The 16,350-nt window shown below is 35.5% G+C and overlaps 1 protein-coding gene across 1 annotated transcript; it reads left to right on the plus strand.

Annotated features, from left to right (window-relative positions):
* The first annotated feature begins 4,304 nt into the window (after positions 1–4,304).
* mafa (v-maf avian musculoaponeurotic fibrosarcoma oncogene homolog a (paralog a)) lies at positions 4,305–7,368 on the plus strand. The gene has a single exon (XM_051871045.1). It carries the CDS (start codon positions 4,698–4,700, stop codon positions 5,673–5,675), a length of 978 nt encoding a protein of 325 aa, XP_051727005.1. The 5' UTR covers positions 4,305–4,697; the 3' UTR covers positions 5,676–7,368.
* Positions 7,369–16,350: the final 8,982 nt, after the last annotated feature.

The raw sequence follows: 16,350 nt of genomic DNA on the forward strand, positions 1-16,350 counted from the left end.
GACTGCAAGTGGAGTGACTTTAAGGTCATGGAGTCATATCCTCTCCTTGACCTTGATGCTTATCATTTTTCATTTTCTTATACCTATACCAATGTGCTTTGACAGAATCAAGATTACAGTAATTTGCTGAGCATTTTGTTGCAACTGTGGTTGAACTGTGGAGTAAGCCCTCAGTACAGTTGCAAACCGTTGTGTATAAACCCATTCGGAACGCAGTTTGTTCCATATTTTGCGTAGGCCTATGCCTACCTGAATATGACAGACTATATATATATATACATACCGTGTATCAAACTTTACATTGAGAGCTAATTTTCTTTCTTTCTTTTTTTTCTTTTTTTTGGGACAATCGTTGATTTGTGAACATAGCCTTCGAGGAAAGCTTTAAGACCAAGCAAATTCCTCTGCCGCTAGCCCAAGTCTATAAGCGGTAATTCCCTTTCACCATACACATTATGATTTCAGCAAATCAGAGTGAATACAGGCAACTTGATTATTATTCATGAGCCCTAATATGCAGTTACAAGAAGACATGCAATCTACCTGAGGAAAGACTTGATCCTATTATTGTTGTAAGTTAGGCTAAATAGAGAAAAAATTTTGTAACTTTTCTTAACCTTGGACCTCATTATTGTTAGTCTCTGTCACACAGAACACATTTTTGCTTTAAAAAATGTGAGATGCAGGTAGTGGAATTGGGAAAAACATTTTTCAAAACTTATTTTAACTTGAGTGCCTGCATTTTTAGAACTTGAGAACATTTTTAGAACTCGAGTGCCGTGTCTTAGTCAAACACGTTCGTCTGACATGTTTACAAAAACGATGGAAAAGTAGCACAGTGGAATGGAAAAACATGCTCTGTGTGACCTGCCCCTAAATCTTTATGGTTGCAGCAACAGTTTAATTCTAGACGTTCAGTTGTTATCTTTCAAATTATATGCATTACATGTACCTTGAATTTTGTGTGTATCATATTTTTAAGAGAAGTTGGTGGCCTATTTAAAATGCGTCTCCCACACTTTTCAGATAGTTCCCGCATCTAAAGCCTTTGTGCGACCTAGTTTTAATAGAAAGCTGAATATCGGAAAGCTTATATTTTATTTTGGTTATATCCCGTGAATTGAATGGAATTGTAATGTAAATGTAAAATTCATATAAAATGTTATTGCATGTTGTTGTAAGTCCTGTTATGTTTTTATGCAATTCCATGGTGTGTTTTGTCTTATTTAATAGCCTCTTGTCTTTTCAATCAAACTAAGGATATTTGGATACAAGAATATATTCTTTGTTTTGACTTTTTATTGAATTGTTTGTACATAGATCTGCCCAGGTCATTGGTGTAGCTCCACATCATTATATAGTTATTTTTAAAATTAAATTGTAAATAAATAAGTTAAGCAAAACAAAAGTGTTATATATATATATATATATATATATATATATATATATATATACTATCCATATTTAATGTCAATACAAGTAACACAGCATTTTAAATTAAATCTTTTGAGGTTATGCTAAATTTCTGTGATACTATTTTCCATGTACTTTAGGAAGCTGTATGTCTCTGTAATAATAATAATTAGGCTATATATATATATATATATCTTTTTTGTGAGACTTGCAGAATTTAACTTGATTGCAAATAATAATGTAAATAAGCACTAATGTTAAAATACTATGTATTACTGATTGGAAGCAACGGAAAATATATCTCTTCTCAGTTAATAGAAGAGTTTCATAATGTCATGATGGCATTTTTGTCGGTTCTAGTTCTGGGATGCCACTCTGAGTTGTCCGGCCAACAGTAAAATCTCATTGGTCCAAAATCCTGTCCCAAACAGCTTTATAATAAACATTACATTTGTTCAGACTGGCTGTGATTGTGTGGTGTTGGGCAGCCTTTTCACTTTTTAAGTGTGGGCAGACAAATCACTGGTTAGAACACATTCATACAATGCTGCAACAAATTTAAGCAAAGCAACATTTTATACTTTTATGATTCTTTGCTGTTATGAAGCAAAATTATCAGATTATCACATAATCTGTTGTGAGGCTGTCTTCCAAATGTATGTAATATTTGGAATGTACAGTACTGTATAAGGAAAATCTATTTTATTGTGTCTCTCTAATACAATGTTTTGTGAAGAAAAAAAAAATAGCCAGTATAATGTGTTCTTAGTTTTAATTTGTCTCGTTTTATACACTAATTTAATTACCAAGTTCAACAAACTTCGCAACTGCATTGTTTTGTCAGGGCATATAAAGAAAAAAAAAATGCAGAGTTAAGCTAATGTAAATACAGTGCACATACACATACAGTAACAGCTATTGATGTAATCATTCGTGGCCAGCGGCTGGAGAGATCATTACACTCGTCCAACCTCTAAAATCACCAAGGCTCCCAAGAATGAGATTATAGACTTTGCCAGAAAAGATACTGAGTAAATGATTATATGCTTTTGTGCAGGGTATGAAATGGTTGGGGCAATGTCAAGCCTATTTCACATAAGAGTTTTCCTAAATGGGCAACTCATCATTGCATGAACACATCCTCATGGAATTTTTTTTTTTGTTTTTTTTTTGTACTGTTCTACATACCATGGCACTGAGCTTTTAATTGGAATTTAGGAAAGAAGAGAGCATAAGAACCATGAAATTAAAGATCAAGACAGGATCATTAATTAATCAGACAGGTATATTATGCAAAGCAAAAAATGACTTTGTTCAGATACAGTGCTCCTGCTAACTGAATACTCAAAGAAAGAGAGAGAAAAATCACCAAGAAATACTGCTGTAATCGACCCCTGACCTCCAGTAAAAGAGCAATGAACAGAAGAGTAGTTTAATATATGACTAGATGAGGCAAATCTCACATAACTGATAAACAAGTTTTATAGCTGTTCTCTTGATCTATGCTTGAATCATCTGGTTGATCACTGAACTAAAGGCTAATGTAGTTCAGATCCTACTCGGGGTAAAAAAAAAGGGTACAGATTTGAGTGAAAATTTGCATTACCTTGAGGAGCTATTTTTGCATTATCTGACATTTAGAAATCACTTTATCTAATGTAGTCAGATTGATTTAGTCATATTAAATAATATTTCGACTTGTAACCTGAGATGTTCACTTATCAAGCATATTTAAGGTACCTGATAAAATATTTGTACAGTGAACTACAGTGGATTAATTTTTTATATATATATAAATCAGAGCAGATCCATCTGATTGTCCATCCCAAGAGAACAGACACTCTCGCATATACTATCATGCAAATGTTGTTGTGTTCAGTCTTGTTAATTGTTTTTTTATTCTACATAAAAATGAATATAAAGTTTCACTTTCTAATAGTCTCAATATATCCCCCCACTAGATCTAATGGGGGGTCATTACATAGACGTCTACTGTTTTTATACTGAGCTAGTTATAAATACTATAACCTAACCCTAAAATGTTCTGCATTTTTACATAAAACACAAACAAACAAACCTTTATTCATTTTATTTTTATACTGTTTTCGATGTCCCTCAAAGGAGGTTTTAGGAAGTTTTGTCATATTTAGCTTTTTGTTGGTACAAATTTGTCCCCAAAATATAGTTAAGTAGACACACACACACACACACACACACACACACACACACTTCTCTTTTTTACCAAGAGGTGGCACTGTTGAGTTTTCAAAATGCCCATACTTCAACCAAGAACATCATTAACTTAGACAATTATTAGATGATTATTATTATTATTATTATTATTATGGTTTTGACAATTATAATGTGAATTTAAGTTTTATATATATATATATATATATATATATATATATATATATATAGCCTATATATATATATATATATATATATATATATATATATATATATATACACACACATACATTTTTATATACACACCAAATAATTTAAATATATAATTTAAAGTCTACAGATATAATTTAATGTTATCATTCTAACATGACTGCAAAATGTTCAAAATGTATTAAATGCTTTGAATTAAAAGGCGAAACGTATTATATAGCCTACAACTGTCAGTGAACAGAAATAAATTTGTCTATACACTCGTGTTACTAAAGCAATTTGATTTTATATTTTGCAAAGGGTAGGACGAAAGAGTTAAATGTTCGATACCCATTCAACTCTTTCCTCCTGCATTTCCAAAATGACAGTCAGCTGACGAGAAAAGTTTTGGTTTCCGAACCCATATGTTAAGGAGATCTGAGATCTAGCGATCCCATTGGCTCGTTAAGAACCTGACGTCACTGCAGCTATAAAACTCAGCAATGCTTTTAAACTCTACTGTAGTGGGTCGAGTTTTAAAACTCTCTCAGCTCGATCTGTGTCAACAGCATTTAGCGCACGTATTTCACGTTACACTTACCCGTTTGACCACGATGATGTCTGCTCTTGAGGAGTCACCAAAGTGTTAAATGTTTGAAATACACGGCCGCCGAAATCCACATGTAAAGAGAAGAGAAAGAGATCCAATGCATTTTTGCAATAGACTTTGCCAAGGAGAGCTCATAATCTGGAGTTAGGAGAGCACTGAAAAGTCCTGTGCAGTATTTGTTTTCCTGCAAAGAGTAAAGCATTTAAACATCATCAAGCTGGCTCACTCTCTTCCGACCCAGCCTGCTTTGACAGCTGCTCTTCACCCGCTCTGGAGGACGGTCAGCAGCAAGAGGATGGCATCAGAGCTGGCACTGAGCAGCTCCGACCTGCCCACCAGTCCCCTGGCCATGGAATATGTTAATGACTTCGATCTGATGAAGTTTGAGGTGAAGAAAGAGCCACTGGAGCCCGATCGCAGCATCAGCCAGTGCAGCCGCCTAATCGCCGGGGGCTCCCTGTCTTCCACCCCGATGAGCACGCCCTGCAGCTCAGTTCCCCCTTCCCCAAGCTTCTCGGCGCCCAGCCCTAGCTCCGGGAGCGAGCAGAAGGCGCACCTGGAGGATTTCTACTGGATGACCGGTTATCAGCAGCAGCTCAACCCCGAGGCGTTGGGCTTCAGTCCCGAGGACGCGGTTGAAGCGCTGATTAACAGCACACATCAGCTCCAGAGCTTCGACGGCTATGCAAGAGGGCAGCAGTTTAGTAGCGCAGCCGGACCGGGAGGCGCCATGGCCGGGGAGGAAATGGGATCCGCAGCTGCGGTGGTGTCTGCAGTCATTGCCGCCGCTGCAGCGCAGAACGGGGCACCTCACCACCAGCACCATCATCATCACCACAGCCACCACCAGCAGCACCAAACTCCCGGGGTCCCGTCCAGCAACAACTCCTCTGCCATCCACCACCAGCACAGCCACCTGGACGATCGCTTCTCGGACGAGCAACTCGTTACCATGTCCGTGCGTGAGCTCAACCGGCAGCTGCGCGGCGTCAGCAAAGAGGAGGTGATCCGACTCAAACAGAAGAGGAGAACCCTTAAAAACAGAGGCTATGCCCAGTCGTGTCGCTACAAGAGGGTCCAACAGAGGCACGTACTGGAGGGTGAGAAGACCCAACTCATGCAGCAGGTGGACCACCTCAAACAAGAGATCTCCAGACTGGTGCGTGAAAGAGACGCGTACAAAGAGAAGTACGAGAAGCTGGTGAGCAGCGGCTTCCGAGAAAACTCGTCGAGCAGCGACAACAACCCCTCATCCCCGGAGTTTTTCATGTGAGTCCCCTAAAAAAAAAAAGCCTAAAAAAGAAATAAATAAAGTTTTTTAAAGTTTTTTTTTATTTTTATTTTTATTTTTTTATCTCTCATTGTTTTGGGGGTTGTAAGATCAAGGCTGACAACTTTTTTATCGCTTTTATAAAGAACTGAATCAGTTCTTGAGTTTTGGGGGCTTGTGCAACCAAACTTTTTTTTTTTTTTTCATATGCATTTATATTATTCTTTAAATTAGTTAATATTTTGATGTGTATGCATTTACACTCATAATATTGACCTTCATTCACCTATACATTTTTTTTTTTTTTTTTTTTGCCAAATAAGAAAGTTTGCTATTTTTATTTTTTATATATTTTTTTTTTTTTTGCTTTTTTGCCAAAGTCAGAGGATTTTCCCCCATTATCATCTCATGCCTTCTGCTTGCTGTTTTGTGACTTTACATGAGAGACATTATTGCTATATAAAGAGACATGTCATTGAAGTGCCTGCATGCTGGACATGTATGGTCTTTTTGTTCTTTCTTTATTCCCCTCCGTTTGTTATGCGCTTGAAAATGAACTTCTACTTGGAAAAGAACTTCTGCTCAGCATGGCATTCATACATTTCTTTCATTTCCCGATCACTTTTTTGGAATACGGACTAAAAAAGTGAAAGGAGCATCATGTCATCATCCTCCCCATGAAAAAGTTGATCCATGCAGTTTCCATACATTTAATTCTCTGTTGAGAGCCAACTGGAAGCAGTGTTTCGAGGGAAAGAACAAGGACCTGGTTTCTGAAAGGAATTCTCCCTCTGGGACTTAAACAATGTTGTTGCTAAAAGCGGTTTGTGTATTTAATGTCAAACATTTGCATTTTGATAAAAATGGAATGGAATGAACTACATTTTTTATTTTTTTTTGCATCATATAAAAACAGTTGAAGGTAGCCCATGCCACAGGTTGACACGAAGAAGGAAGAGTGACTTAGAGTTTAGATGTTGCCTGTTCATTTTGTTAGAAATTTGGGAAGGCTCCAAGTTTGCATACAGCTGGATTTTTATCATGCGTAACTTGAGCTTTTTTGCAGCATGTACTTGCAGTGAAAACAGCAGTTTGACAGTTGTAGTTCATGTTGTAGCCTGCCATTTACTGTATTTTAAAACCAAAGTATTAAAGTAGAATTTCAAGTCAACATGGAAAATCATGCATTCAGAAAAGAAAAAAAAAAAGTTTGATATAAAGTCTGACCTATTTGGAATGAGTTGCACTAAATGTAGCTTGTAGCAAATTATATATCACATATTGGAATCTATCTAGAACGCTAATTTAAAAGGCACCCGTCATGGCTTTGCTGAAAACTAAAGGATATAATCTTATTTAGTTATATATTGTCAAGCAGGACTCGATTCTTTCTTTCTTTCTTTCTTTCTTTCTTTTTGTTAATAAATTCATTATTTACATGGCAATAATGTAGTAATCAATATTAAAATGTCTGGACATTGTTTTATGGTCAGGGATTGATACCCTGCTTGTATAAAATCAGGATATAGCGTTCATCAATAAATTCTTAAAACTATGTTAATTATTATTTTTTTCATATATATTTTGCTGTGCAAAATTATTTTACCCACTAACCATATGTGATGTTCATATATGCTTATTTTCATTTCATACAATTATATGATATGCAATAAAAATGCAATTTGGGCCACTTAAAGTCTGCTTTCTCTGGATGTTGTTTGTTAAAGTTCATTAGTTGTTTTGATCATAATTCTTGTTAGAAGCCTGATTTTTTTAGTCTTATCCAGTGCATGTATTGCACTAAACATATCTGGCGTCTCAAAAATTGATTATCTATCGTAAGATTTGGACTCTTGAAACTATGAAAATAGCATTCGCTGTTATCATATAGTTGTTTGGCTCAAAGGACAACTATTTGTTAACACCACAGAGTGCTAATTTTCTGAAGATATATGACAATTTTACTGCAAACACTATCTCATAAACTCATAAGTATTCTCTGGAAAAGACCACAGAGTTACAGCGCTGCAGTCACTAGCACATAATGTTTAATGGAGTTTAAATAAAACATTTTATTGCAGACAATGCTCTAACATTCCAAAGTTTGACACTGTCTCAGTGCAATGGACTTTGCTTTATGTTTAGAATGAAGTAATAGCGTCACTGTAGGTGTCACCTTTTTACCTTTTATTTAGTGACTCAGAAGAGAAATTGTGGATTACTTGATGAAAGTACACTTTTAACTGCATGGGTGCAGGCTATGTGTGCTGTGTTGCACAGATATGAAACTCCTGGAACAGCTATTTTGTTTAGGTCTTGAGGTACAAATATAAGAGAGTCATTTAACAGCGAATGTAAATGGTTGTAGTGCAGTTATCAAAGAACAGCATGTTTATGCATCTGAATGAGAAATGCTTGTTTATATGAGGGCAGAGGTGTATGAGCGCATCGAGTATGTGTACCATGAGTTCTCAAATGGTGAGTCGTAGGCGTGTTCTGATAGTGTGGCGGACAGCAGGAAAAAGTCTGTGCTAAATGCAAATAGTAAAACACGGAGAAAATTAAGCCACGTCCACAAATTTGCGCAAACTATGCTGTAGTTTTTCAACGTATACAGAATGTTCCATTTCCTATTCATTTTCTTATGTTAATAATTTTGAATATTGCTGGGCGTAAACAGTTCATGTTAATATTAATAAACTCAGATTGATTTTAGGGACATTTTGTTTACCTTTGTATGATAAACAAATTAGGTACTGAGTTGGCTCAACACTTGATCTGGGTCCTGAAGCAACATCAGTTGAGAACCACTGTATACTAGTGAAAGTGTTTTTGGAGGTCGAAGTGAACATTCACATCCTGTATGTGTGCAAGACTTTTTCCACTGTTAGACATGTCGTCACTTTGGAATTATAGGGTTCTATCTAACATTTTTGTCAAAATTGAGTTATTTATATATTCTTATTCTGTGACAACTTATTTCCATTATGTGATGTTCTTTTTTTTTTAAGTTGGGTATTTTTTTTTTTTTTGTCTATCCAAAGGAGTATGGAATGCAAAAACTTTGAAGCTCAATATCTCAAAACTGCTCAGAATGCAGATAGAACATTATAATTCCAAGGTTGCGATCTAACCACCACTGATGTAAGGACGTTAGTATTAAAAATCAGTATTAAAAATCATTAAAAAAAAAAAAAAAAAAAAAAAAAATAGACATATACAAAAAATAGGTGCACACAAAGAAATGTCTAATTAAATATATTTGAATTCTTAACCAAGATTAAGAGTGCTCAGTTTGTTCATAGATTTATTCTTTATTTACTGATTCTCCACTTTTCCTTCATGTGAAGGAAGCGGCTTTGTCATCCACCTCCTCTGAAACAGAGCTGTAGAGGAGGGAACAAGAGATCGGGCAAGAGAATATAGCTGTAAAGTTGAAATGATTTTCCCAGTGATTAATTGCTCTGAAAGGGTCCAGCTTGAGCTATTAAAAAATTATAAATTATGAATCTGTATTGCTGCAGCAGTGTCCATACTGGGGTTTTTAGCATGTATGCGAAAATTGCAATTTATAACAAATCTGTCTCATGCGTACTAAGAGGAAAATGTTCAATTTTAGTATTTTGAGTTGCCAAAACTCTAAATCTTCTTAAACTTTTTGTGCACTGAGGAAATTAAGGAAAACACAAATTGTAACACTACATTCATTTGTTTTCTCACTGCTTTCTTCAATTTGAAATGTATTTATGTTGTCCTAAAACATTTACACTTTACGGTATGTAAAATCTTGCTGTTATAATTCCTACGCAACTAGGCTGTTATTATTACGGTCCCATTTTATATTAGGTGGCCTTAACTACTATGTACTTCCATTAAAAAATAAGTACAATGTACTTATTTTGTTCATATTGTATTGCAAAACACTTTTGCTGCTATTGAGGTGGGATACGGGTAAGGTTAGGGACAGGTTTGGTGGTATGGGTAGGTTTAAGGGTGGGTTAAGGTGTAAGGGATGGGTCAACAGTGTAATTATACATGTAATTACAGAAATTTATTACAGATGTAATTACATGCAGGTATTTTTAAAAGATAAGTACTATGTAAAAACATGTATGTACACAATAAGTGCATTGTATCAAATGATTCATTTAAGTACATAGTAGTTAAGGCCACCTAATATAAAGCGGGACCATTATTATTATTTTATTATCTTTATTTAATGTGGAAGAGAAGGGGGAAACTATAGCTGCGTCTTATTTCGGAGGCTGCGTCCTCCGGAAGTTGCATTTGAAGGCTATATGCGTCATCGAGGTGGTCTCATTTAAGAAAAGTAACCGTTAGATTGCAAAGTAAGAAGGACGTGTATTTTACACCTCACGTGGAATAACAGTCCATTTTTATTATGGTTACTTTTCTTAAATAAGACATCCTTGATGACTTATGCAGCCTTCAATTGCAACCTGAGAATGAGACCCAAAATGAGACACAGCTAATCTCTTTGTTGAATCAATGAAGGAATGTTGCACTGAGTCTCTGTAAAAGCAAATCCAAGCATTAGTGAAGGTGTATTTCAGAGTGTGAGTATATGTGTGTACAGAGGATGCGTGGAGGTCAGTGAGCGAGATGTAGAAACGCGCATAGTCATTACAGAGATCTTTACCCTCAGGGGAGACCTTATTCATTTCCTGTACCAGTCCTTAAGTCATACGCATACACATATAACACTCTTCCTATGGATACACAGCTACCTTTCATCCATTTTCACTTTTAATCAGCTAACGACTAGCAGCTTTGTTCATCAAATTTTCTTAGCGATTTTGCATTATTTTGATTAGTTGGCTGAATGCAATTACATTGTTGTTAATATCCATGTTTGTTGCTGGCTGCACTGAACTTTTATTAGAATTTGGTGTACATGTTACGTCATGACACTCATGATGGATAGATGGATGAATGAACAGAGCAGTTTTGGAAGTCTTTTGGCTTGTGAGTGACGCGGGTGAACTTGAAAGAGCTCTCGGAAAGATGTGCACACACTTTGAAACTGTGTGTCAGAGTATTGGGGTTTTCCAGCGATGCACAGATGCAATAAAGTTGAAAATGATGCATGTGTGATACAGAGCGCGAGTGAGACATAATCGGATAAAAGGTCTTTACTTAGTCTTTTATCTGGACTGTGAGATCCATTTTTAAATTATTATTAAATTATTTTACAATTAAAACAATTGTTATACAATAATGTGTAATGAACATCGGTTTAGATAAATATCACCTTTACTTTAGACAGTATCGTTCATCATACAGCTTTCTTTTTAATAAAGAGGTTCTTTTTTGAAAGCTGAAAGTGTGTTGACATTTGTCAATAAATGTCACTACTCCGAAACATAGAGAGAATACATGGAGAGAATACATTTGCTGGCATTTTCTGTGTGCGTTGTAAAATTATCAGTAATCTTCATCATTCAGAATATTTCATGTTATTTGATAACGAACTCTTCAGTGCTCTCGAGTAATTTTATACATTTGCAAATGTATAAAATAAAGCCACCAACATTAATATTAATTAATTAGAATAATATCAAAACATTTTATTCTTTTATTTTATAAAATGTTAGTGTTGAGCTTTTGGTATAGATGCTATATTGTCAGTTTTCATTTAGTTCATGAGGGAAAAAAAAGGTTTTTCGAAGCTGGTCATTGTGATGTATAGCTTAAATGTTTTATTGCATCTACAGACAGCATTACAAATAAACACAATACATCCTATATTTTTGCAAAATTCTCATTTTTAATTTAGACATCTATTTTTCTTCAGCAATAGCTGATCATTTTATGTTTGAAATTAATCAAAATAGTCATAGAAACATTTTTATGGAACTCTTGTTCATCTTTATGCAGAGACCAGCTATGGCACTTACAGTACATGCGATAGTACGTGGCATTTCCTTGTTGAATGTCTGTGCATGTTGATTTACTGTAGCTGACTTCAAGCCTATAAATAATCTTTGTCCTCCAGTGTCAATAAAACTGAATGCTGTTTATTTTAAATCTTAATATTTTCTGTCATACATTTTCTCTCTCTCTCTCTCTCTTTAAATTTTTTTTTTTATCCCCTCGCTGGGTGATAGGTGCAGTGTGCATGTTTCTTTTGCCTTTAAAGCATTACATCAAACGTGTTCTTTATGTGAGGTAAATTTGACATTTAGGTTTGATATAGCCTGACTATTTTAGATCAGTTGTACATTTTCTTCCTAGACAGCAAATTCTATTTCTGTGTTGACGGGGCATCTAGAACTCTGTTTTGAAGCGATCATTTATTATGACTGTATGTCATTTAGAAATGAGATTAAACTATCTGGAGTGTAATGTGTATATTACATTGTAGTGGGATGACAAAATGCATGACAATAACTATGCTCACACACCATACTGTCGCACCTTACTTATAGTATTAAAACAAAGTGGTGTTAAAACAATTTAATTTATTATTATTTTCTGCAGGCTGATGTATAGGTGCAGATCACATTATATAATCTGACTGTATGTGAGTGTGTATGTGTGTTTGAAATATTTCTGTCTTAAAAGTGCGAGTTGAAATGTAGACTGAACAGTGGAAATAATTGTCTAAAAACCTTTTTCTTAAAACAAACATCAATATTGTGGTATTCATCATATTATTGGAATATTAGACTACATTGAAAATTTTTACTTTTAAAATTCCTTTTTGACACAGGACCATATAAAGTGAGGAGCTGCTAAGGCAAAACATATAACGTCCTACTGCAGGACATGTCAGCTTTATAAACAAAAATATTGGATTTCCATCAGTAATGAAAATTAAATGGCTAATGGATACAGCATTATTTCATTACTGTAAAACTAGACTGAAGAATGGATTGTTGCATTTTCTGTTATTTCATTACAGATGCACACCTCAGTGAAACCTATTCATCAGAAAAATAATAATGTCAGATGAAGCTTTTTTTTCCAGTGCAGATTAATCACTTATGAACAGCTTGCAGTTATTTATGTATCTGACTGTTCATGTTGTTATATAATATAATATTTTAATAATATAATAATATAATTTTAGCTTAGTACAATCTCTTCACAAAGATCATTGTAAACTATGTGTTAAAACACAGCAAAATCACAATTTTCCATTTAGTTTGTTATGTATTATGACATCTTCCCCCTCCCCTCCTCTCTCTCTCTCTCTCTCTCTCTCTCTCTCAGGTCATCTAGAAAGTTCCTTCATCTGTGACCGTGAGCTCTCTAAGCCTGGCCTTGATGAGGTAAAACAATTTCACCTGTATCTTTGACACACTACAAAAAACAAACAAACAAACAAACAAAAAATTACCACAGTCTGGAAATGAAGACAAAATTAACCATAATCATGATTTTAAATTCAAAGGTATATATATCAAATGATAAAATGCAGTGATCTTTTCAACTCTGTATCTCATTGTGCCTGCATTAATATTTCTTAGGGCAATCTACATTTTGATTTTAAAATAACATTGACAGTACCTAACGCTTTACCTGATGTACACCTTACAGTAAGGATGGTGCTTCCTAAAGTGCTGTACGAAACATTTTTCTCACTTTACACTCGAGTAAAAGCAAGTGTAAATTCACCTTCCCATAGGCCAAACTCTCAGTGCTGGGGTGATGGATTTCTGTAAGCCTAGTTGAAGCACAATCCATCTTTCTCCAGGCTCAGTGTGTACTCTTGTAGGACTACACCAATGACATCTCACTGGAGCACCTCATGCACCTCGCTCCTGGGTAGGGGCTGTTCTCAGAGCTGTCAGGGATTAAGGTGTTTGTGTGGAACATTGCTGAATCATAAAAGGGGCTTTTAGTGACCAAAGTTCTCCATGTACACTGCAGCTCAACCAACTGTGATTGATTCAAAGTCGTTGTGCCTTCTAGAGCAAGACAAAAAGTCGAAGATCTTGTGTCCTATGTTTTGAGTTTAAATGCCGATATAAAAAAAAATTAATAAATAAAATGGATAGATTTAGGTTAAATCTGAATAGATGAGTCATATTCAAAGCTGCTTTACATGTACAGTACTTACAATGTGGTGCGCAGTGGTGCTTATGAATGCGGATATCTATGCAGCATTTCCTGTCTCCTCTTTTAATAATAGTTTTTATGAAAAAATGAAGCCATTAAATTAAACCATGAAATTAAAATTGACAATTGAATAAAACTGACAAAAATATTGCAGTATTTATTATAAATTATTTATCTGTGTATGTCATTTTTTATTTATTTTTTTTTTAAATCCATGTGCCCTCATAATCTTAAAGGGTTAGTTCACCCAAAAATGAAAATAACTCATGCCGTTCCACCCTCATGCCGTACATTAATGGATCTTGAGAGAGGAAATGTCATTGCTGACTATGCAGGCCTCACTGAGCCATCGGATTTCAACAAAAATATCTTAATTTGTGTTCCGAAGATGAACGAAAGTCTTACGGGTGTGGAACAGCATGAGGGTGAGTAATAAATGACATTATTTTCATTTTTGGGTGAACTAACCCTTTAAATCAAAATAACTTCCCATTTCTCTTGAAATGACATCTCTTCTCTGATGACATGTTTACTGGTGTGAGGGCGGGACAACCTGTCAGTCACTTGAGATCAAGCCATTTAATTCCCAAAGAGCTAAATGTCCCACCCTATATTTTGTCTTGGTCTCAAAGCCATTCACTCGGATATACATCAAAATAGGGAAGAAAAGACTATCACAACTTCATGTCGACTTTAAGTAACTAAACTGAATTACGATTGTTTCAAACATGTTTCCCAAACACTCCTCCTTCTGCCATTTGTTAGGCAAAAAGATAGTTCTGCCCCCAACTCAAACAAATGGTTGAGTCAGTTTTATTTTTGAAATGGTCTGGGTGTTCAAATAAATGCCACAGCACCATTCGCATGCAGTCACATTGTTTCCATTTTCAGGGAAATTAACCTACGAATTGTTTACTTATAGTTGTTTGTCTGTGCATATTAAGATGGAATAGAAGAAAGCATGGTTACACTTTATTTTACAATTCTGTAGTTACATTGTAATTACTCAAATAAGTTCTGAGTACTATTAATTAATTACATGTACTTACTGTAGAGTTAAGGGTTTGGTTTAGGGTTAGTTACTTGTAATTATGCAAAATTTACAGTTATTACTATAGTAAGTATATGTAGTAACGTGTAACTACGTAAAATAAAGTGTTACCGAAAAAAACAAAAATTCCAACTCTTCACCTTTAAATGATTAACAAGGTAAAGAGTTTACCCAGTTGTTCTTGAATCTTTGTCAGGTCTGTTGAAGGTTTACCCTTTAGTTTTTCCTCACTTCAAATCCAATGTCCATTTAGCATGTTCCTGTTTCTCTTTCTTTCTCATACTAATCTTTATAATGAGGATGAGATGTTAATGTCATGTCGTCCTTCCCATAATGCTCTGTGTTCCCGTCCCCATTGTCTTTAAGTAGAGCACAGGATCAGGGCTGGCCAGGCTCCAGCCTCACTTAACTCCGCCAGGGAAAAATGAGACGGAGCTGTCGGAGATGACAAGGACAAATCAGCATTCAATGAAGTGCTTTAAGTGCTGTTGTTTCCAACAGCCATCGGAGCAGCTGTGAATTAGTTGCCCTTTAGAGGCGGCCGAGGAAATTTGCTGGATAAACATTTAGGAATGACAGGACACAGAGAACACAGGAATGAAAAACATGATGATAGTTGTCTTACATAAACCTGCACTGTTATCGCACACACAGGAGTGTGGGTCTTCTGAAACCAAAATGATGAAGGCATCTTAGTAGACAGGATGTTACACAAACATTGGTTTTGGACCTGTCTTCCTACCTTGTAATACTGCCTGAGAAAGCAGCATTTTACAGGATTTGGACACAGTCTAGGACTGGGACTGGCATAGTGCATGTTGTTACCATAAAGAGACTTTATCCATGTATTTAAGAAAACAAAAGTGAACAATGAGTAGCCTTTCTATGTGTTAGTATAAGAAAGGAGAATGATGCTTGTCTTTAGCAAGGAAACTTTTTTGTCACATGACTCAGCTTTCCACTGCGATTGTGGGTGTCATCATGAGTGTAATTTTGTCGTAATGTGTCCTTTCAGACAATTCTAACTTAAACAATACGGTTAACAAAACAACTGAAACCTACTCTTAAAATCAGAGGGCAATGATTGGTTGATAAGAATGTTGTTGTCAACGATAACTTGCTGCTTAGCCACCGTAGTGCAATGTATCATTGTAGAAACTAACTAGCTAGTCACAGCTGTTTCCCAAGAGCTATAGTTCAAACCACACAATTCCACAGAATGCTATTTGCTAATGTTTGTTGGAACTATGGTTTCGGAAAACACTCATTCATTGAACTAATTTAGTAAACCATAGTTGGCTTACGATGCTTTCAGGAAACGCACACCTCGTTCGTTCAGATGTTTAGGGCAGTGTTGTAGTTCAGCTCATTCGAGTCTGAGTCCAGGCCAAGACCTCAATATTCAAGAACGCGTCCAAATACTTTAAAGTCCATGACAAGACCAAGATTATAAAAAATGGTCTTGAGTACTACAACACTGGTTTAGGGACCGATTAGTATGTTTGTCAATCCAGCCTGGTCTTATTGTTAATACGTAGGTAT

Source organism: Ctenopharyngodon idella, chromosome 18 (assembly GCF_019924925.1).
Source record: "Ctenopharyngodon idella isolate HZGC_01 chromosome 18, HZGC01, whole genome shotgun sequence".
NCBI classification, from domain to species: domain Eukaryota; kingdom Metazoa; phylum Chordata; class Actinopteri; order Cypriniformes; family Xenocyprididae; genus Ctenopharyngodon; species Ctenopharyngodon idella.

Excerpts from the sequence above, each read along its gene's own strand:
- mafa (XM_051871045.1), top strand. The coding sequence starts at position 4,698 with ATGGCATCAGAGCTGGCACTGAGCAGCTCCGACCTGCCCACCAGTCCC.